The sequence below is a fragment of the Delphinus delphis genome, chromosome 15, assembly GCF_949987515.2.
Source record: "Delphinus delphis chromosome 15, mDelDel1.2, whole genome shotgun sequence".
Classification (NCBI taxonomy): Eukaryota; Metazoa; Chordata; class Mammalia; order Artiodactyla; family Delphinidae; genus Delphinus; species Delphinus delphis.
Window position 1 is genome coordinate 5,497,374 of NC_082697.1, and position 20,925 is coordinate 5,518,298.

A 20,925-nucleotide genomic window follows, 5' to 3' on the forward strand; every position below is an offset into this window, starting at 1 on the left:
CGTTGGCTACTGAAATAGCCTGAGCTTGGCTAGAGCTTGGCTCTCCTCATGGCAATCTTTCCTACTCGCCGTCTGCCGATACACACAGATCGCAGAGCTGCAGGGCTGATTCATAAAGGGAAGGAAAAAGTTAGCTGTAAACAGTTAACCTGAATATTAAGACTTTTCTAGTGCACTTGCCTTTCCCTCTCTCTCAAAAAAATAAAAGAAAAAAACAACCAACCCAAAACAAAACTTTTCAGACCAAAAGAACTAGAGAGTTAATGGTCTGAATTCATCTGTGATCTGACTACCAAAGAATTTAAACCATTGAGTGCTGGCAATGTCTTTCAGTAGAAAACTTTATTTTGTCTTTTAAGAGTAGGCAAACATGTCTTACAGTATTATCAATACCAGAGCTCCACACTCAGGAAGTTAATTTACACACCAGCCCCGAAGAGTAAAGCAGAAAAAGCATTCGGGATTGCAGGGCAAAAACACAACAGACTCTCGTTTCAGATACTTACCAATCAGGAATTTTGAACTACATGAAATAAAAAAGCAACACCTCAAACCTATGGCTACTGGGGGCACCAGCTCCAAGTACTTCCCAGGCAGGGTACCTGGGTTCTAACTTGAAGGCCACACATGCATCACCCACTTGGGCTTTGCCCACAAAGGCCTGTCACTCAGAACACGAACACCCCTGTTCCAGTCACCAGGACATCTGCCCTGCAGAACTGAAAAGCACTGGAATGTCCAAGACAGGAATGAAGGAAGCAAAAGAAAAACACATTCAAACTCTGCCCACCAATGCTTGGAGAGACTGCTGCTAGAGAATCCACACAGCAGAAATACTCCCAGCTCAGGGGTTCCTCTCTCCAAAGGGGCAAAATTTCTGCATTTCCCACAGGGCATCTGCAATCACAAATCAAAACCCAATGATGATGCTGAGCAGGGCAACCACTTCAGAGCTTACGGGGTGGGCAAGGGGAGAGACGGACAAAGGGAGCTTAGTAGACAATCTTCTAAATATTTTATTACAAAATACAGTACAGGGCTCGTAGAATGTTTCCCAATGTTCTCTAATACATACACTGCTGAATGAAGCACTGCAAAATACCTGGCAGTTGCCCACATGAATCTAAGATCTTAGAGTTACAGACAAAACCTGTAACCGGCAGTGGAATGGAGAGATGGACAGTCACCGTGGCCGCCAGGCTCCTGACTGCTGAACAATGACATCGTTTTCTTCAGGGGTTGAAATCCATATCCATGGCTGACAACCCACTGAAAGCTGGGACCCAAATTCGTACAGAGATGAGGCAGAGTGGAGAGAAGACAACTCTGGACAACCCACAAGTCTCCAGTCACTACTTCTTATTCCTGGGCTTTAGCTCTTCGGCTGCGTTACGTAGGAAAATGTAATTTTTCTTTTGGGGGTTATAAAATTCATGTCCCTAAAGGGGAAGAAAAACAGTACCTTAAAAATTGATTAAAAATCCGGTTAGCATTTTGTGGGCACTTTTAACATGCCAAGTCCTGTGCTCCATGCATGATGTGTAATCTCTCTGGAGGAATAAAACAGGTAAATGGAGAGAAATAAAAGTCAAATGTTAAACAAAAACTTTAATCCTCAGAGTAAAGGTTAAGGACTTGGTGGAAATGTCTTCAATGTGCCCCTTAGAAGGATGATCTTCTACATATTTGTCTTTTCAGCACTGAGACTTTTGTCAACCTTCCACCGCTTTAATGCCAAGATGACTCCCCCTCAGTGAGCACAGCCTGGGGAAGGGAGGATGGCGGAGGATGAGCTGGAGGTTTCTCAGCACAGGAGACTTCTGGTCTGTGACGTCACAGGGAGCAGGGCAAGTCCCAGGATGCGCCATCCCAGACGCGGAGGGAGGTGAAGTGCAGGTGTCAGCGTGTCTGCTTGCGCCTGTGCTGAGGAGGAAGCGGGGCTGTGTGACACTGGGGGAGTCGGAAGCACCCAGCTCAGGCCAGGCTAGAAAGGGCTGTGAACAAGCTGAGGCCTGTGAAAACTGTCCCACAGGGAAAAGGAATGGCAGCCACAAAGCTAAGTGACAATGACAGGACTTATGTTTCAGGAAGACAGCAGAGTGGTGTGGGTAAGACAGATGAGTGGAAACCCGAGGTAACCAAAGGCCTGGAACAGGGAGGTGGGAAGCGCCTCTGGGTGCGTTCTGCCGCCTGCAGTGCAACGATATGCTTTATTCTCACTCCTTGACAGTTACGCCAAGATAGTTCTAGAAGTTCTGCTCACCCAATGACCATTAAGTCTCATCGTAATACACAAAGTGCAGCTTTTCAGAACAGTTACGCTCAAGCAACAAGCTAATAATATTAATCCTATGTGGGGATAACTGTCCTTCAACTAAGAACAATGGAAAATTCGTAAGCAACTTTAAGTTAAAAGATTATAATTTAAGTGTTCCACGGTTGACATTAATTGCTCAGATGAATTAATTCTGAGTGGCATTCAAAGCGATGAGCTTTGATTTTACACTGCTTACAATTTACAATTATTTTTTCAACGCCTGAAACACACAGAGCCATGAGTGTGATGTGAGTTAAACATGGAGTTTTAATGTGGCTGCAGGCTGAGCAGGTGAAGAAGCGGAGATCCATCGAAGAGGCCCACAGGGAAACTGAGGCCTCAGGCCACAATCTGGGTCCAACCCCAGCCAGGCAGAACCAAAAAAGCACACACTTTGCAAAACTGAGTGCGTGGCTTCCACAGGTGAATGGATAAACAAACTGTGATACATCCAGACACCATGAAATACTACTCAGTAAAAACAAACTAGTGACACAAGAGCAAAAAAGAGTACACAGTACATGAGGCCGCCTATATAAAATTCTAGAAAAACGCAAATCCCCTATAATGACAAAAAGCAGATCACTGTGTGCATGAAGGAAAGGATTACAAGGACACAGAGACTTCTGGGGGAGACACAAGTGTATGTTATCTTGACTGTGGCGAAGGTTTCCTGGGTATATACACAGATGCTGAAACTGATCAAGCTACACTTTAAATGTGTGCAATTTACTGCCTTTCAATTACAACTCAGTAAAGTTGCTGGAAAAAAAGGCAGCTATGCGGCTCACATAAGCAAACGCTCAGAGAGAGTGCGCCTCCCACAGGCCTGAGCAGGCATCACAACACTGCGCTGAGCGGGCAAGGTGTACCGCAGGTGAAGTGGACAGAGCTCCGTGACTGCCCAGCTCTTCTGAGAAAGAGAACCCAAGGCGACTCCAAGACCGACACCCCACTGCCCAGGAGGTGTCTGCCTCAAAGAGGAACGAACACAGGAGAAGCAGCAAGCGGGAGGGTACAGCGGGGGCGGAATCCACCGGATTTTGATCTCCTAGGTTAAGGTGCTTAGGGGGTAGCCAGGGGCGGACATCCCGTTGGGACTGGAACACTGGAAGAAGTGGGGAGCGAGGTCAGGAGCCAAGTTAGACATGGAAGAGTCACCTGCTTAGGCTGGAAGAGCTGCTGCTTCGTGAATGCAGACGCGCCTCGAGGACCCGAAGGAGAACCACAGAAAAAGGCCTGCGTACAAGAGGTGGGCAGAGAGCAGAAGCCACCAGAGATGGCAAGGAGCAGACAGGAGTAGGAAGACAACAGACAACGGAAAGCTCAGAGAAACCAAGGGGAGGGCTTTGTGAAGGAAAGAGGAAGGGATGGACCGGTGCCCAGCACAGACAGCAAGGAAGCTTCTGGACTGGACAAGAAGAAAGGCAGCAAGAACCTGACTACAGTCCAGGAAACTGAGGAGGAGACAAAGGTGGGGGAACAAAGAGGGCAGGGGGTCACCACTCTGGACAAGTTTAACAGAAGGGAAACCAGGCTTCTTAACACTTGTGTTAGAAGAGCCGAAGTGTGTGCCTACAGACGGGGGAACGAGACAGGGGACAGGTAGAGAAGAACGAAGGGGGGAGGGGGAGGGGGAAGGGGAGGGGAGGGGGAAGGGAGGGGGAGGGGAGGGGGAGGGGAGGGGGAAGGGAGGGGGAGGGGAGGGGGAGGGGAGGGGAGGGGGAAGGGAGGGGGAGGGGAGGGGAGGGGGAGGGGAGGGGAGGGGGAGGGGAGGGGGGGGGAGAGAGAGAGAGAGAGAGAGAGAGAGACAGAGAGAGACAGAGAGAGACAGAGAGACAGAGAGACAGAGAGAGATGTGTGCTGTGTGTGTCTCGGGGAAGGGAGGGGGGCAGGGCCAGGGAAGACAGACACGTTGTGGATGTGAACAAGAAAGACACCACGGCTATGGAGCCCAAGTACCCAGGTCTGCTCTCTTTACCATCACACTGGGATGACTCCAAAACACAGCCAGGACCCTGCCAGTCCCTAACTTCCCTCCTCCCCACACAGCAAACAAGCAAAGAGCCAATGCCTCTGGTGGAAGCCCCACGGCCTTGCTGAGCCCTCTTCACTCTCGCCCAACCACCCCTGGCATCACTGGATGACTGGACCCCCCGAGTGGCAGCCGCTGGGTTTACAGTGACCAAACACTTGACGTGGGCACGTTCTCAGAGAAAGGATGGGAGGGAGGCCCTGCTGTTGTTCCCTTTGCAGTCAGGTGACGGTGACATGCCATTTGCAGACACACAGCGTGTCTATGGAATGGAGGCCTTGCGACTGAAGCCCAGGCCTTCCGACTCCAGAGCCTGGCTCTGCTGCCTGAAGGGGCCCAACGCAGGTTTGGGAATTCTCACCTTTGACCAGTCGTAGCTGGAAGCATATGCAAATATGTTTCCATTGTGATTGAAGCAGCAAGCCGATATCGGTTGATCTAACTGTTCCGAAGTTTTTAGTTTTGTTCTGGCATCTTTGTCCCAAAAGCTGAATCTACCATCAGACCCCACAGTTGCAAGGGTGCCATGAACAGGATGGAACGCAATTCCATTCACCTACAAATGATGGATATGTACAATGAGAAGCAGAGGCAGAGGAGGGAGGAGAAATCAGGTTCTCGCCAATGCAGACTTCCTGGTTCAGTCAGGACACAAAATGGAACAGACCGTCAGTTCAGTAGAGCTGGCGGCCCGCTGATGACAAGAGAAACTAGCCCCACTTCCTGAACCAATCGGCAGCCCAGGACTGAATCTCGTCTCTTGTTCAAAACACGAGTCAGCAGAGGTTAATAAGTATGTAAGCTAGTGACACCAAGGAGCGAACCTCAGGAAAATGCCTTTTTCTTTTTCAGCAAACAGCAATTTCTCAGTTTTAGCTAAGTGTATCAACTGTCTACCAGCACTCATACAGGTGGAAGTCGCTCCCCAAAACTCCTAAGCCTGCATTCAGAAACAGAGAGAACGAAGACGGTCAATATGTTCATAAAAACAGAAAACTGAAACCTCTCACGTAAGCCATTTATCTCTGCACGCGAACACACACAATGACAGTGATCTTTTCTGACCCCATAATGACTCAGCTACCCACCTCCAAGTCTAGTTTCTAGACACATTCTCAGGGTTACAGTTTCTAAAAACGTACCGCGTAAATGTCCTGAGGAGCTGAAGTGTTGGTTCCGTTAGATCGATGACATTTAAAGGTGAAGTTATCTTTGGCACTGAAAAACAAAGGCCCAACTTAGTTTTCCTTTTTAAAAAAAAGCCTCAAGTGAAAATCTTCAAGCTGATCAGGCCTCACTTACGGATTCGGGGGGTTGATGTAGTGAATGGCAACTCTCCCCTCAATGCTTCCCAGGGCAAAACCTGTCGGCTTGTTCTGTTTGTCTTTAAAAATAGCCACACAGCGATGCTACAGTTGGGGGAAAAAGTATATCATCACAATGGAAGCTGTAACATTCCATAACTAACGTGACTGTACACAGCTTTTACCCCATTTTCGGGTTTTGAAAGAACCAGAAACAGTATTTCTCAAATACGGTAAAGAAGATAATTTCTACTCCTCCAGTGAGCGTTATTTTCCTTTTACTCAGCCACATGATTTTATGAATAAACCTCGGACCAAGTGCTTCCATCCAGGCACCGTTCTCCCTCTGCTACCCTAAAGGCCCTGCTGTCACTGCAGCGTGGCACGCGGCCCTCAGAGCCCCGCCAGGTCCTATTCTGCCACCCTGAAGGCCTTGCTGTCACTGCAGCAGGGCACGCGGCCCTCAGAGCCCCACCAGGTCCTTTTCTGGTGCTGGCCCCCTGGTGGGTTGGGAGAACATGTCACTTTGATTCACAGCCCACCACTGACTAGGTGAGTGCCCTCCAGCAAGTCACCCAACGTTCCAGAGCCTCTGCGTCCCCAACTGGAAAAGGGAAGTAGTGCCTGCCTGTGGAGCACGGGGGACCAAGGGTCAAGCATACAGTGGACGCGGCCAGAAATTTCTAAACCGTGAATAAGCTATGCAAAGCCAGACACTACACTCGATCCAACGCTGAGTTTGAGGGCCCAAAGGAGGGTTTCCTGGACTCCACAGAAGATCCCACAGAAACAGCCCACGGCCCAGCCTCCAGGGGTAAAGGAACACAGATCCACATTCTTATTGTCAATCAAGAAGAGGTGCATTAAATGTGGACGCAGGGAAGGAGAGAAATGAACAGATCTGAAACCACATACAGGGTAGAAGTGAGCTTGGTGGTTGATGACATGGGAGAGGAGGAGAGGAGGGAGAGTGAATCAAGGACGACTCCTGATTTCTGGCTTAGACAGCTAAGGGGCGGAGGTGCAGAGCACACAGGGAAGAGCAGGCTGGGGTGGTGGGGAGGGGCAGGTAAAGACTGCTCACTCGGCACACACAGAATGCCTTCTATTCAGGCCTGGCTGCAGGTGCCAGGAATGAGGCAGCAACAAACACAAAATCCCTGCTCTCACTGAGTCTATGCTCTGGTCAAAAAAACAAGATGAGTACAATCTACACGTATGTATATATAAGACACACACACGTATCTCTCTATATATAGCCTGGGGAGAATGAGCAGGGAGGATCCTGAGAAGAGGTAACATGATCTGCAGAAAGTGGTCCTGGGTTTGGCATGGGATGCTCTGGGGCTGAGACATGAGGAGGATGCAAAGGAGCTGCCAGACTGTGGGTGTCCTTGTCAGGAGCACAGAGGCAAGGCCTGCTGGGGATCCAAGTCTCCAGCCCATAAGGCGTACCTAAGCAACAGCAACGGCCGGCAGATGTAGAGGAGGCAGTGGCCAAGGGCAGATGCCTGGGGAACCTCAACATGCAGCAAGAAGCAGCAAGGAAGACAAAGCAGCAACCAGAGAGGCAGGACGCAAGAGGCTGGCATTACAGAAACCAAGGAGAGGTTTAAGAATATGTGATAAGAACAGCAGTGAATGCTGCTGCCACGGTAAGATGAGGGTTGATGAGTACCCACTGGAGCTACTGATTAGAAAGCCATCACTGGCCATGCCAGAAACAGTTTCAGCGGAGTAACGGGGGCAGAAGCCTCAAAGGACGGTGAGAGATGAACGGGATGTAAGGGAACCAAGAAAGCTCACGTAAGACACTTACTTGACTTCAAAGGGAAAAAGGGACGGAGGTGGCAGAGGATGTGGGGGTCAGAAGAAGCTTGTTTCCTAGGATTGGACTTGAGCCTGGTTCAGTGCCAATGAAGTACAAGAAGAGGGGAGATGAGATACAGGAGAGAGGCAGGTGGTTGACAACCTAAGGCTCCTGAGAAGGCTCACCTAACAGCTGGGAAAAGGCAGGGAAGATGCAGGTGTAGCCAGAGTTCTAAATGCAGCAGGAGGAAGATGGGGAAGTTCCCAACCATCAGCTTCTATGTTCTCGGAGGGAGTGTCCAGGGGACTGAAGAGAGTGAAGGAGATCTAAGAATCCGTGGCAGGTGAAGACCAAGCTAAAGACGGAAGCTGTGGATTCACAATGGAACCGATCCACCGAGGTGTGCACCCATTCAGCAACATGCAGCGCACCCGGGGGATGTTTGCAGAAGACGGTATTTACTCACTAAATATTTGTGTTTAAATTCACCCCCTTTTGAATGTCGGAAAGTACAACGATTTCCATATGTGGCCACATGGCCAGATTGCCTGCGACAAGTGCTAAACATGAGCTTCTTGATTTGACTTGTGACTCACCTGATGTTTCAGTGGAGATTCTATCCTCCTGAATTCAGAAGGTTGATTCTCTAACTGATAGACAATCAGTCCCCTCTCTGCAGTTGCCACCACAGCCATAGGATATATCTGGGAAACAGGGGAAAGCAGGGACATGCTTAAAGTGGACTGTACTCTTTTTTATACCAAAGTATTAGATCAATTTTTTTTAGAGTCGCAAAAAGTAAGCCTGAATTTTTTTTCAAGCTTAACAGTTCAATGATATTATCACATTTCAAGGTAACCTAGAGAAATCGTATTTGAAAGTAGAACATTCATATCTTTTTAAAAGACTCATTTTTTAAAACTACAAAGTATACATTTAGAAAATGTACTGAGAAATAGAGAAGAAATGAACATCACCTCTCTCACCCCATCAAATGGTAACTGTTGTTAGCATTATGGTATGTTAACCCCCGTCTTTTTTCCTGAACATTATACAGGTGTGTATATGCATGTTTCTGTATAATGCTGATCCTTCACTCAAAGCATGTTTAGTGAGCACCGCCCCACACATTTTCCAGAGAACACTAGCAGTGGCCACGTATCTAACATTCCCTCAAATGAACCCACAACAGGGTTCACTTAACCATGTCTGTCTTGTTGGCCCACTGGGTCACTTCCCATGTTTTACTATATTATAGAAAACAAAAAACATTTGCATCTTTACTTTTCTCATGATAAATTCCTAAAAGTGGAATTACTGGGGCAGTTGGTATAAAACTTCAACTTATTGCTAAACCAACAGAGAAGTTCTTTACTTTCAATCCGGCTCACTCAGAGACAGTCACCAAAGCTCTAGCACCACACCACAAAGTTACTGCCAGTCTTCCTACAGCCACACAGTGCATGTCATTCTGGGGACAGCATGGCATGTGGCTATCTGCGTATGTTCATACAAGTGACTAAAAAAATGCGACATCTAGTTTTCTGTAATTCTGGAACATATGCAGCACAAAAATCTACAGATTTAAGATGACTGAGGCAATCCAAACTACATCCCACATCTATTCCTAAAGTTTGAAGGGTTTTTACGTTACCCTCTGATTGCAAGATATCATAAGGTAAGAAGTGCCTTTTTTTTTTTTTAAAGGAAATAATTATCATTAAGTTAAAAATTCCTTACCATGTCAGCACAGTAACACCTTTCAGGGAGTTGTAAAACCATCATAGGATTTGATGATCGTGTATCCCAAAACTAAAAGACAAAAAAAAAAAAAACCCACAAAAACCCAGTAAGTGACCATTCAGAGCTAAAGTCCAAATAGTGCAAGAATAAATGTCGGGCTTCCCTGGTGGCGCAGTGGTTAAGAATCCACCTGCCAATGCAGGGGACACTGGTTCAATCCCTGGTCCAGGAAGATCCCACATGCCACGGAGCAACTAAGCCCGTACGCCACAACTACTGAGCCTGAGCGCCAGACCCGCGAGCCACAACTACTGAGCTTGTGTGCCACGACTACTGAAGCCCGTGGTCCGCCACAAAAGAAGCCACCGCAATGAGAAGCCCACGTACCGCAACGAAGAGTAGCCCCCGCGCAGCAACGAAGGCCCAATGCAGCCAAAAATAAAATTAATTAATTAATTTTAAAAAAATAAAATAAAATAAACGCCAATCTTGGTCAGGCCATGCAGTCCCTCAACAGTATATTATACCTTCAAAGTCTTATCCCAGCTCCCGGTCATCACACAGCTGTAGTTTGGTGCTTTGATCCAGTGTATAGTTTTAACAGGAGCATCGTGCTTTCAAGATAAAACCAAAATACACCAAGGTGAATGTAATAATATGCTACACAGCTTTGGTTCTGGAAATTCAAAGAGAAGGAACCTTAAATACTGAGGTCACATCAAACAGAAACCAAAGGATAGTTCAGCTCTTCCCCATGACCAAAACATTCAATGTAACATCAAGAGCATGTATCTACCTTCCATTCTAACAAAATTTAATTTGACTTTAACCATAATTAACTAGCATGTGAGAGTGAAAGGGGGAGATATTCAGGAGTAACTCACAGGGAACTCCACCACAGTTGTATCACTTAGATGACACGCATTAAGAGACGGAGGAGATGCTTCTACACACAGTACTGCAACCTCACGGTACGCAACACCTTCCTGAAAATGTCTCAGTGTCAAGAGGCTCTTCCTCACCAGGCCAGACCCTCTGGTTCCAGGCTCTCTCATCTTCCTCATTTCTGCTTTTCTTAGCAGTCTTCTCACAGAAGCTGCCTGCTGTCCCGAGCAGACCGTAAAAGCTCCTGGCGTGTGGAAGGGTCCCTCTTACTCACTGCGCTATCTCTACTCCTAAGGACAGTGCCTGGAGTATCACAGGCATTCATTCAATACAGACTTGTCGAATGAATGTGTGACCAAATGCAGTTGGTACAAGGCAAGCCGCACACGGGTGTCAGAATGCTGAGGATGAGCTGTACCATTTACAGGTTTTAATGTCACTAGCTCCTTATTATGCCCTCCCCATCCACACGCTATGGAAGACCCATGACAGAACAATTTATGAAACACTAGATAAAACGAGAATGTGTACAAGATTGGTGTCATTTTTGTGCTACAGAGGTTTCTGGTATATTTAAATCTAATTGATTTGGAATGGTCAAACTGCATCTTTCCTATAATAGAGAACTGTTGTAATTAAGGGATCATCGCAACCCTGGGCGCCAGCCCTGCCCAGCCTTCCTGCAGAGGGTGAGCGTTTACTACCTGTGCTATCTGTATCGCCTGGTTGCTGTTGAGGTCCCACATTTTGGCAGTTTTATCACATGACGCCGTAAATACTTTGCTCCCATCCTAAAATAAAATAGAAAAAAATCTGACATTCTAAGAAAAATAAAACGTCTATATGAATATCTAGGTATCAGACTGAACATACCGAGGCAGGTTTTATTTTGCAATTTTAATTCTTCCAATTATTTGGGGGCCAGAGTATTGCAAGCTACAGTATCATATACAAAACACATTTTCTGCTCTTTTTAATTGTTAATTTTTTCTAAGAGATAATATGTAAAAAGGTTAAAAAAACTTGAACAGCATTTAGAATTACAGAGTGAAAACAAAGTCTCTCCTGACCCCAGCTCGCCGCTCAGAGGCAGCCATAGCCACTGGCATGTCCTCCAAGAACAGCCTTTGTACATCCTGTATCGATGTGTATTACCTACCAGGGGCCACTTCAAAATTTTTTTCTTATTTTCATCCATTTCAAGCCTTCACAAAAGTTGCAAGAATAATACAATGAATACCCATAAACCTATCACCTAGATTCACCAATTGTAAACACTTTGCCACATTTACTGTATCTCTTTCTACCCCCCATTCCCGCTCTGTACCACATGTACAATCATGATTATTTTTCAGCTCAGTATCTCATAGCATTCGAAAGTGCATGCAATAAAACTACACTAATTTATGATAGTCACTGGTCCAATGTAAACTACAGAATAGCTTAAAAAATTGGCAGTCACTGTATAGTGGTTTTAAAATACTCACACACAGAACTCATAAAGTAGGTTAGTCAACATGAAGCACAAGGTAATTTAAAAACAAAAAGTACTGAGTTGAAAATTCTAGACCAGCTGTCAACAAATTTTTTTTCTTAAAGGGCCATATAGTAAATATTTTAGTCTTCGCAGGTCAAAAGGTCTCTGTTGCAACTCCTTAACTCTGCTGTTGTAGCTTGAAAGCAGCCATACACATTATGTAAATGAATGATGTGGCTGTGTTTCAAGAAAAGTTTATTCACAAAAATTGGTAATGGGTCAGATCTGGCCCATGGGCCACAATTTGCTGACCCCTGCCCTACAGTACTTCACTTCTGGTTCCACAGCTCAAAGATTTACCACTATCTTCCCCTAGCAAAAACTTCTTCCCATTTGCAGTCGCCAGTTCCCCATGTGAAAGAAGAGAGAAAACCTTCTTCCCTATTAATGAAGCTGTGAGGGCAACTCCACAAACCCTTGGAAAGACGATAATGTATGGAGAGGGATGCCCCGAGGCTGAGTGAAACACTGGCCCCTTAATCTCATAAAACGCCAGTCCTACCAGCTGCAGGATGCCAGGCTGCAGTGGACATACTGAGACAGAGGCCAGTCTACCTAACGGCTGGGGCACAGAAACGAGATTCCCAAGTGCTCTCGACTCAGCTCCTCTCAGGTCCACCTGCTGTGGCCAGACTGACCGTCCTCAGACTGCCAGAGAATCACCCTCACCAAGTTTTGGCTTTTATGCCTCAAGCGTTAACTGTGGCTCTTCTGTGCTTCTGTGCCTTTCCACACCTGCCCTTCTCTCCCAGGCTAGCTCCTATTCCTGTAAGCCCCTGTGAGGGAGGCTGTTAAGTGCGTAGGCTCTGGAGCCAGGAAGGTCCAAGTCTGGGCTCAGCCTTTCACCCCCTATATTCCCTCAAACAAGTCTCTTAACCGCTTCCCACAGGTGCCCCGCTAGTCTTTACGGGGCTGAATCTAGCTGTCACTGATTTCCACTACCTGAAATCCTTCTGTTCCTCTCTGTCGGTCTTAAGAGATCATGAGTTCCATAAGCACAGGATCTGCCTACCTCGCCTACTTTGACTTCCACTATATCCCAAGTGCTTAGCATACAATAGGTGCCAGACAATTATTTGAACTAAATAATGTTATTACCTGTTGTAAAACTATTATTATCGTCATCTTATAAGTGAAAAAACATACTCACAGAGATTAAATAACTTGGCAAAGTCAAAAAGTGGAGATACAGCCGAAATTTGAGCCCAGGCCTGGAATGGATGAGACAATGCTCTAAAGCTATATAAGCAGATGGTTTACTTTTAAGATTCAGCTCAATTCTTGCCTCTTCTGTGGAGCATTCACAGCCCCCTTCCCAAACTTTATAGCTGCCTTCTGGGTTCTGTCTACCCAGCACAGCGCATCCTGCCTCTCTCAGAACTCAGCTCACTGAATAGGAACTCTTCATGTCTACGTCTCGATGCCTCCACTAGATGGCGCACAACTCTAATGGTGATGGAGAAAGGAAATAGACGGTACACGTCTTTGTAAAAGCCAACAGCCTGCTCAGTACCATCGGAGCAACAGAATTCCGGTGTCAGTTAATTCTATTTCTTACCATACTTGATAAGAAACTTACAATTCTGATCTGTTAACTGATCAGTAAAGAAAGACAGGCAAAATAAATTAGAAATATTTAAAATCTATTCAAGTTGCTATTTTTCTACAGGTAAATTAAAACTATTATTAGTCTCATAATAACCCAATCAGACATGTCAGAAATACATTTTACAGGTAACAAAAATGCTTTAGAGAAGGCTGTCAGAGCTAATGATTAAAATGGGAGCAACTCTGGCTCCTTAACCATCTCAAAATGTTTATAAATAGTAGAATCATTTCCTATTTGAAAGCTAAGATCACACAAATGTACGGTGTGAGTAGTTTGCTATTTCTCATAAAGGTAAACATATATTACATATGACCCAGCAAGCCCACTATTAGATATTAATGCAAGAGGAATGAAAACTTGTATTCACAGAAAATCCAATATACAAATGTTTATAGCAGCATTATTCGTAATGACCCAAAATGGGAAACAACCCAAATGTCCTCAGCTGGTGGATGGTGACCAGAGTGATACATCCATACCATGGATTACTACTCAGCAATAAGGAAGACAAACTACTGCCAGATACAACAACCTGGATGGACCTCAAATGCAGTGTGCTCAAAACAGCCCGATTCAAAGGGCTTCTGTTTATGACATTCTAGTAAAGGCAGAACCACAGGGACAGAAAACACATCAGTGGTTTCCAGGGACTGGGGGCTGAGGAGGATTTGACTACAAAGGGCAGGAGGATATCCTTGGGCTGATGGATCTCTTCTATATTTTGACCACAACTCTATGCATTTCTCAACACTCACAGAATCATACACTAGAAAGGTTCAATTTTACTGTTTGCAAATCGCATCTAATAAAAAATATTTGCATGAGCCTGAGGAGGGACCTTGAGGCTTAGCTTCCTCCGCACAGCTGCCCCAGACTCTCAGTCAGGCCCCTTTGTTTTCTCACTTCTGCAGGGTTCCGCCGTCAGCAGAAGGGAGGAGAGAAAGGCTGGGATGTCAATCCTGGGCTCCTCCTGTAGGGAGGGGTGAGTCCTCCACAGCTGCAGCTCTTGCTGTGTGACTTCACCATCCCTGCTGGTTTCCTTGTAAATGGTACCTTCATTAAACCCCCCAATCACCCACCCACTCCCCCAAAAAGAAAAATAAAGAAGAGCTCAGAGCTGAATAAACTTGAACACATTTACTTACATTGCTGATGTTCAGGATTTGGGAGGAAAAAGACTTCCAAAAAAACAAACTATTTCAGAAGTTTAATAATGGAAAAGGATTGATTCTTTCCCTAGGACTTATTTTCTGGGACAGTAATTTCTAATTTTAAAACAACATAAGCTCATGGCACATGTAGAGGTAGGAAAGGCTTTAAAAAATTGTCTAGTCCCTTGCTCAAGGAAATATGTCAATAAATTAATGGATTTTTTAATGCAAGAAAAGCTTTCAGAGAGATTAAAGTTAACATGACTAAAGTTAACTGACTACATTATGAGTATCAATAAATCACTATATTTAAATTCAGAAACAGCACTTCTACAACGTGTACACATACTTGCTATTTGTGTTTCAGGTTATATAAAAACATATACATTTATATACACTCTGAAAACATGAAAAAACTGAATGAAACTTACATCACTCCAGCAGACATCTAGCACAGGCCCAGTGTGCATCTGTTGGGCTTTTGGAATAGTCTGTCCACTGTCTTGAACTTCCCAGCATCGAACCTATAATAATAAAACAAATTAACACAAACAGCCAATTAATGATACATTATATGCATTTTAAGCCCTTTGCTCCAAGCCATAATCAGATAAACATAAATTTACATTATAGACACTTTTTTCCGATCAAATGAACAAACATAAAATGAATAATACTTGGCGCCAGCACGGATAAGCTGAGACTTGTACTACTGGCAGATGTGTAAGTTGGTACAGCTCTTCTGGAGGATATTTATCTGAAATCCTTAAGTCTGTACCCTGTGTCTCAACTATTTCGGGACTTGAAGATTTCCCATGATGTACTTTACATGCGCTATCTGAATTAATCTCTACAACAGCTAAAGCTCTGTGAACTTACTGTCATCTCCATCTCATGAAACAGGACACGAGGCTTAACTAAGATAACTGGCCCAGGTCCCATATCTAAGAGAGTGGCAAAGCCACTATGTGTTTATCCGATTAGGAATGCGGTTGAATGTTTCAAGATTACTCCAGCAGGCCACTTGCACTCCTTTGTGAAGTGCCTCTAAACACCCTTCGCCTATTTTTCCACCAGAGTTTTTATCTTTCTTTTCATATGCTATGATTTCTTTTTGGTAAGTATAGTGTCTGTGCAGGATTTATGCTATATCTAAAGGTGAAAAAACTTTAACATATGCCTGAAGAACATTTGCAGGATGCCTAGAAGGGAAATTTGTACATACCGTCATGGACAACTTTTATTTTCAATGAATACTACAGACCTGGGAATATACTTCAAGATACTGAACTAGAGTAGGAATTTTTGAATGCCGCATATGATCCTGCTTTCTTAACAAAAATCGGCACAACAAGGGATGCCTGCCATTCAGACGGGTTTACACTCTAAACTCGGTGCTTAAAAAAAGCCATGAATAAGCCTGAACTCTCTGCTTCACTCACTTGGAGCAAAAAAAAAAAAAAAAAACAACAAAACAGCTAACACTAACTGTGCCGATACAAAGAGATATGCCAGAGAGAACACGCAAACGTTTAAGGAGCACTTACATCGTTAGCCCACGACCCTGCAATAAGGAAGTTCCCCGGCAAGGCTGGCGGGCTAAAAGATAGACAACCAATGCTATCATCAGGAGAGGATGTTACTTCAATATCCTGGGGTGGAAAAAGTCCGTGTTAAAATGTATACATCGTCACAATTCAATTCAAAACTGCCTTCTTTCTCACTAGCACCTCATGGTGGCCTTCCCTTGTGTCAAGAGCTAAGTGAATTAGACCTTTCTTACTTTGATAAAAAGGGGGAGTGTAACTAAACCAGTGAAAGCACTGGTGCTGCTGGAGTACAAGCAGCACTCTCAAAGGCAGGCCCACAACCATATTTCCCAGACGACGGCCCACCCGGTCACTCTTGCCCAATCACAGCATCACCTGCCTCCCTCCGCCACAGAAATTCTGAGTCAACAGTTGTGGGCTGGGCCCTAGGAACATGCAATTTTAACAGGCATCTCGAGTGATTCCAGTGATCAGGAATGTCAGGGGGAATAGGACACTCGTCCAGGGGACACACAGTTTCTCTGCTCCAGTATTTGAGAAAGCAGCCTGGACAAAACATCAGAGTTTTCACCCCCAAAGGAGGCTCCCAAGCCATCTGGGTTTCTCTCGCTGTCACAAGCGTGGGGCCCCCTGCAGTGTCTCTACAAACCCATGAAGCCTTAGGCGGTACCTTCATAGGGTTGTGATTATCTGCGGCGGCGCTGCCAAACATGCTGGCTCCCCCAGTGCCAAACCCGGAGGCTGCTCCAAACAGGCTCATCTTGGCCCTAAAAAATAATGGGAAAAGTTAAGGACAGGTCCTCTCTTAAGTAATAAACATCACTGAGAGGCAAGATAAAGATAATTAAGTTATGGAAGGGAAATAGAGCGTAAATAAATAAATGGCTTGATGTCAGGCTTCTCTCTCCTGAAGAGGTCTAAATATGCGATAAGCAGAGTGCTTTTTAAAAATAAACTTTCTATTTTAGAATAGTTTTTAATGGAAAATTCTTAAGACAGAAGAGTTCCCTGGGCTTCCCCGGCTGCTCAGTGGTTAAGAAGCCGCCTGCCAATGCAGGGGACACGGGTTCGATCCCTGGTCCGGGAAGATCCCACATGCTGCGGAGCAACTAAGCCCGTGCGCCACAACTACTGAGCCTGCGCTCTAGAGCCCACGTGCCACAACTGCTGAGCCCTCGTGCCTAGAGTCCGTGCTCCGCAACAAGAGAAGCCACCGCAATGAGAAGCCTGCACACTGCAACGAAGAGTAGCCCCCGCATGCCACAACTTGAGAAAGCCCGCACACAGCAACAAAGACCCAATGCAGCCAAAAATAAATTAATTAAATAAAAATTTTTTTTAAAAAAGAAGAGTTCCCATACACCCCACATCCAGTTTCCTTCTTAACTTTGTCACAATTAATTCACCAATATTGACACATTACAGCAGAGTATTTTTCAGTCACCAGGTAAAATATAAATTCGCTCATTTCTTTTTACACAGTTAGAGACACGCTGCTGAGCACCAGGAACACAACTGGAAACCAGCAGAAGGCCCCATTCTTCCAGCTTCCCGCTTAGTGACAGTTCACTGTCTTTGTACTAATTTCCGCACTCTGGATTAGGTCAATATCTCTGCATGAAGTTACTTAGAAAAACAACCAACCCTGGCAGCGATCGTAGGAGTTTAAAAAAAGTAATCCAGGGCTTCCCTGGTGGCGCAGTGGTTGAGAGTCCGCCTGCCGATGCAGGGGACACGGGTTCGTGCCCTGGTCCGGGAAGATCTCACATGCCGTGGAGCGGCTGGGCCCGTGAGCCGTGGCCGCTGAGCCTGCGCGTCAGGAGCCTGTGCTCCGCAACGGGAGAGGCCACAACAGTGAGAGGCCCGCGTACCGCAAAAAAATAAAAATTAAAAAAAAGTCATCCATTTTGGTCTGCTTAAGTAGCAAAAGGTTTGGCATTATGTTTTGGACATTTGCCCAGCAAGAATCTCCCCACTTTGAGTTTTCTCCTGGGCACCACAGTCTAGTAGGCCCACCTGGGTTAGAACCATGCCTCTGCCACTCACCAGAGCTGGGACCCTACTCTCACCAAGCCTCATTTTCCCTATTCTGCAAACATAGAGAATATTAACAGCTTCTCCAGGGCTGTTCTGAGGATCAAATCAGATTATCTATGTAGAAAGCACAATGTCTAGTGCATAGTGGGTCATAAACAACTTTCTCTTTTTTCCTTCCAAGGAGAAAGTCTATGTATTATAACTCTGACGCCTCACATACACTGATGCCACATTTTCAATTCTGTCATTGGTTAGTAAATTTTTACACCCAGAAGCCTACCATATCAGCAACCTCTCTCAAAGGAGGCTAGCAGCTGAGTGACAAAAGTGACTAACCCAATAACATACAGCTCATGTGACAGGAGATAACAACAGTAGCATCTCTTAAGAAGACAACATAGAATGGGAAAACTGTGAGGAATTCTGGCGAGATATTTGAATTTCCCGAGCTTTATGAAAAATAATCAAGTGTAGACCTACTAGGTCTATAAAAGCATTAGTATCTCAGAAAGCAACCTGTGCGAGGCCGTGGTGCTCGATGACCACCTCTGCCTCAAATGTCTGAGATGTATTTGAAACACCAGTCAACTGCACAAGCACACAAAGGAATGAAGGGCTTCTGCAGTCAAGTCCAGGAACTACATATATGATTTGGGCACATCATTTAGCCTTCATTTTTTCATCTGTAAAAACAGACCCTGAAATCCACTTCACAGAGTTACGAAAACCAAGTGAGGTTGCACAGAGTGCCTGAAACGCCTGTCCCTTCCTCTCTTCAACCATCAAGTTGGGAGAGAGCATTTCTGCCATTAGGGACGAACTAAGGGAGAAGAACAAGGGCCATCGAGCATTAATCAGCCTACGTGGGCCACATGTTGTGCAGGACACCGAAAACCCTCTAGAAGTTAGGAAGACAAGCATACGTCTCCAGCCTACCGAAGCGCGTGCTCCTTCCCTCCTGGTTGCACCCCAGCTCTGATGGCTTCCTCTCTGCCCCTGAACAATGCAAGCTCCTCCCAGCCCTGGAGCATTCCTACCAGCTGTTCCTCCAGCCTGGGGTGATCCGCCCTCCCCCAAACCCCCAGCTGTCTCAGTGTGAATCTTCAGGTCCCACTTCAACAGGGGCCTCCTGCGAACTTTTGAGGGTGATGGAAACGGTCTAAAACCGCACTGTGATGATGTTTACACGACTTTATGAAACTTCCCCAAATCATCAAAATGTACACTTTAAACGGATTATTGTAAGTGACATTCAGTAAAGCTGTTAAAAGCATCTTCTTAAAGGAAGGCCCCTCCCAGAGGCTTCCCTGCCTTCCTAATGTAACACACTGGATCCTCCATCGCATCTCCGTCTTCTTCACAGCACCTGTCCCCATCTGGAACTTGTTGGCAGTCAGTCGCCTCCCCAGGAGAGTGCCAGCTCCACCACGGCAAAGAGCAACCTGGACGCTCCCCCAAAACACACCTGGCCCTCAGCACAGCGCCTGGCGCTTCACAGATACTTGCCAGGGCACAGTGTGTGCACATGGATACTGGACTACTTGGCGGAGGAAACAGAAACAAAGAACCAGTTTCAGAGAGGGATAAACGCAACAAAGGAGATGAAACCGGTTACCATGGGGGAGACTGAAGAGGGATGGCCTTCCGCAGAAGAACGGTCCGGGAAGGTCAACGAGGTGGCGGCTTGTGTCTGATGAGAAGCCAGACGTGTGACGAGGAAGGGGAGAGGCAACAGAGGCTGCCATCCACTCTGTGGCCCTTCCCGGTGCCTCGGTTTCCCCACGAGAAATACGAGGGGGTTAGACCGGAGGTGACCCGTAAGGCCCCTTGCAGCTCTGACGTCCCTCCCAGGGGCCACTAATGGAGTTCGCCAACAGTCCTGCTCGTGCCCCAGCACCTCGCGGCGGGCCGCACTCGCCCGGGAGGACCAGGCCTCTGCGGCGCCATGGCGGCGGGGAACGCGGGGAAGCGGCACGAGGCCTACCTGAGAGTCGCGCCGCGGAGGGAAGCCGGCGGCGGGGAGCGGACAGAGCTCGGGAGCCTGCGACCCCGCTCGGGCGCGGAGGAGGCGGTAGCCAGGTGGCAGGAACAAGAATCCCGGGAGCCTGAGGTCTTCTCACGCCGGTTGAGGAAACAGCCCTAATTACCGCGGAGACATTGCGCATGCGTCTCCGAGCCACTTCCTGTGTTGTCCGGAAGGCAGGGAAAGGAAGGAAAAGGCTCCTCCTCCCTGAAGGGAATTGCACATGCGCAGAAGCACTATTGACGCCAAGAAGAAGTCCTCGTGCCAGCAGTTTGCGGATTGGTCGAAAGTTGGTGTACCCGACGCAGCTGCGGAGCGACTGCTCTGATAAATCGGCGGCCCCGGCTGGTGAAAGTTAGTTAACAATTTTCTCTTGTGAATGACAAGTCTAGCAAAATTACGATTGCCGCCAGTTCTTAAGGCCAACCTTCGAGAAGCTGATGGGACGCTACCTGGTTTCTTGCCCTGGTCTCCCTATTTGCGACTGGGGTATCTTGAGCCAACTGGTCTCTTTGGACTTCAGTTTCCAGCTGTGAAATGGGGATAATAATGCCTAACTTCCAGGGCTATTCTTAATTAGGTTCAAGTAAAAGTAACACATATGAAGGCCTTTTACTAAGTGTAAGGTTCCATAGGAATATTAAGGGGCTGTTATGACGCACACGTGCCAACTCCGAATATTTCAGCTGGTTGCTTTTTCCTCCTTTAAGAATGTCTGAAGGAAAAACAGAGGAAGGGATCTCCTGAGGTTGTGGTACATACACTGACCCTTTTCCTTTACTACTCACCGTGGGCTGCGTACCAAAAGCCTTGACATCTTCAGGGAGGCTGAGGATCCGCGGGACCTTGTTATAAAATGCAGTTTCAGAAGGTCCAGTGTGGGCCTGAGAACCTACATTTCTAGCAAACTCCCTGCTGAGGTTG

The 20,925-nt window shown here is 46.4% G+C and overlaps 1 protein-coding gene across 1 annotated transcript; it reads right to left on the bottom strand.

Moving 5' to 3' along the window:
• Window positions 1-323: 323 nt before the first annotated feature.
• Window positions 324-20,146, bottom strand: RAE1 (ribonucleic acid export 1). Its single transcript, XM_060033372.1, has 12 exons — window positions 19,963-20,146; window positions 16,612-16,708; window positions 15,939-16,043; window positions 14,823-14,915; window positions 10,799-10,885; window positions 9,737-9,823; window positions 9,207-9,278; window positions 8,063-8,170; window positions 5,655-5,761; window positions 5,495-5,570; window positions 4,714-4,908; window positions 324-1,439 (listed from the first exon to the last, which is right to left on the bottom strand). Exons 2-12 carry the CDS (start codon window positions 16,699-16,701, stop codon window positions 1,353-1,355), a joined length of 1,107 nt encoding a protein of 368 aa, XP_059889355.1. The 5' UTR covers window positions 16,702-16,708; window positions 19,963-20,146; the 3' UTR covers window positions 324-1,352.
• Window positions 20,147-20,925: the final 779 nt, after the last annotated feature.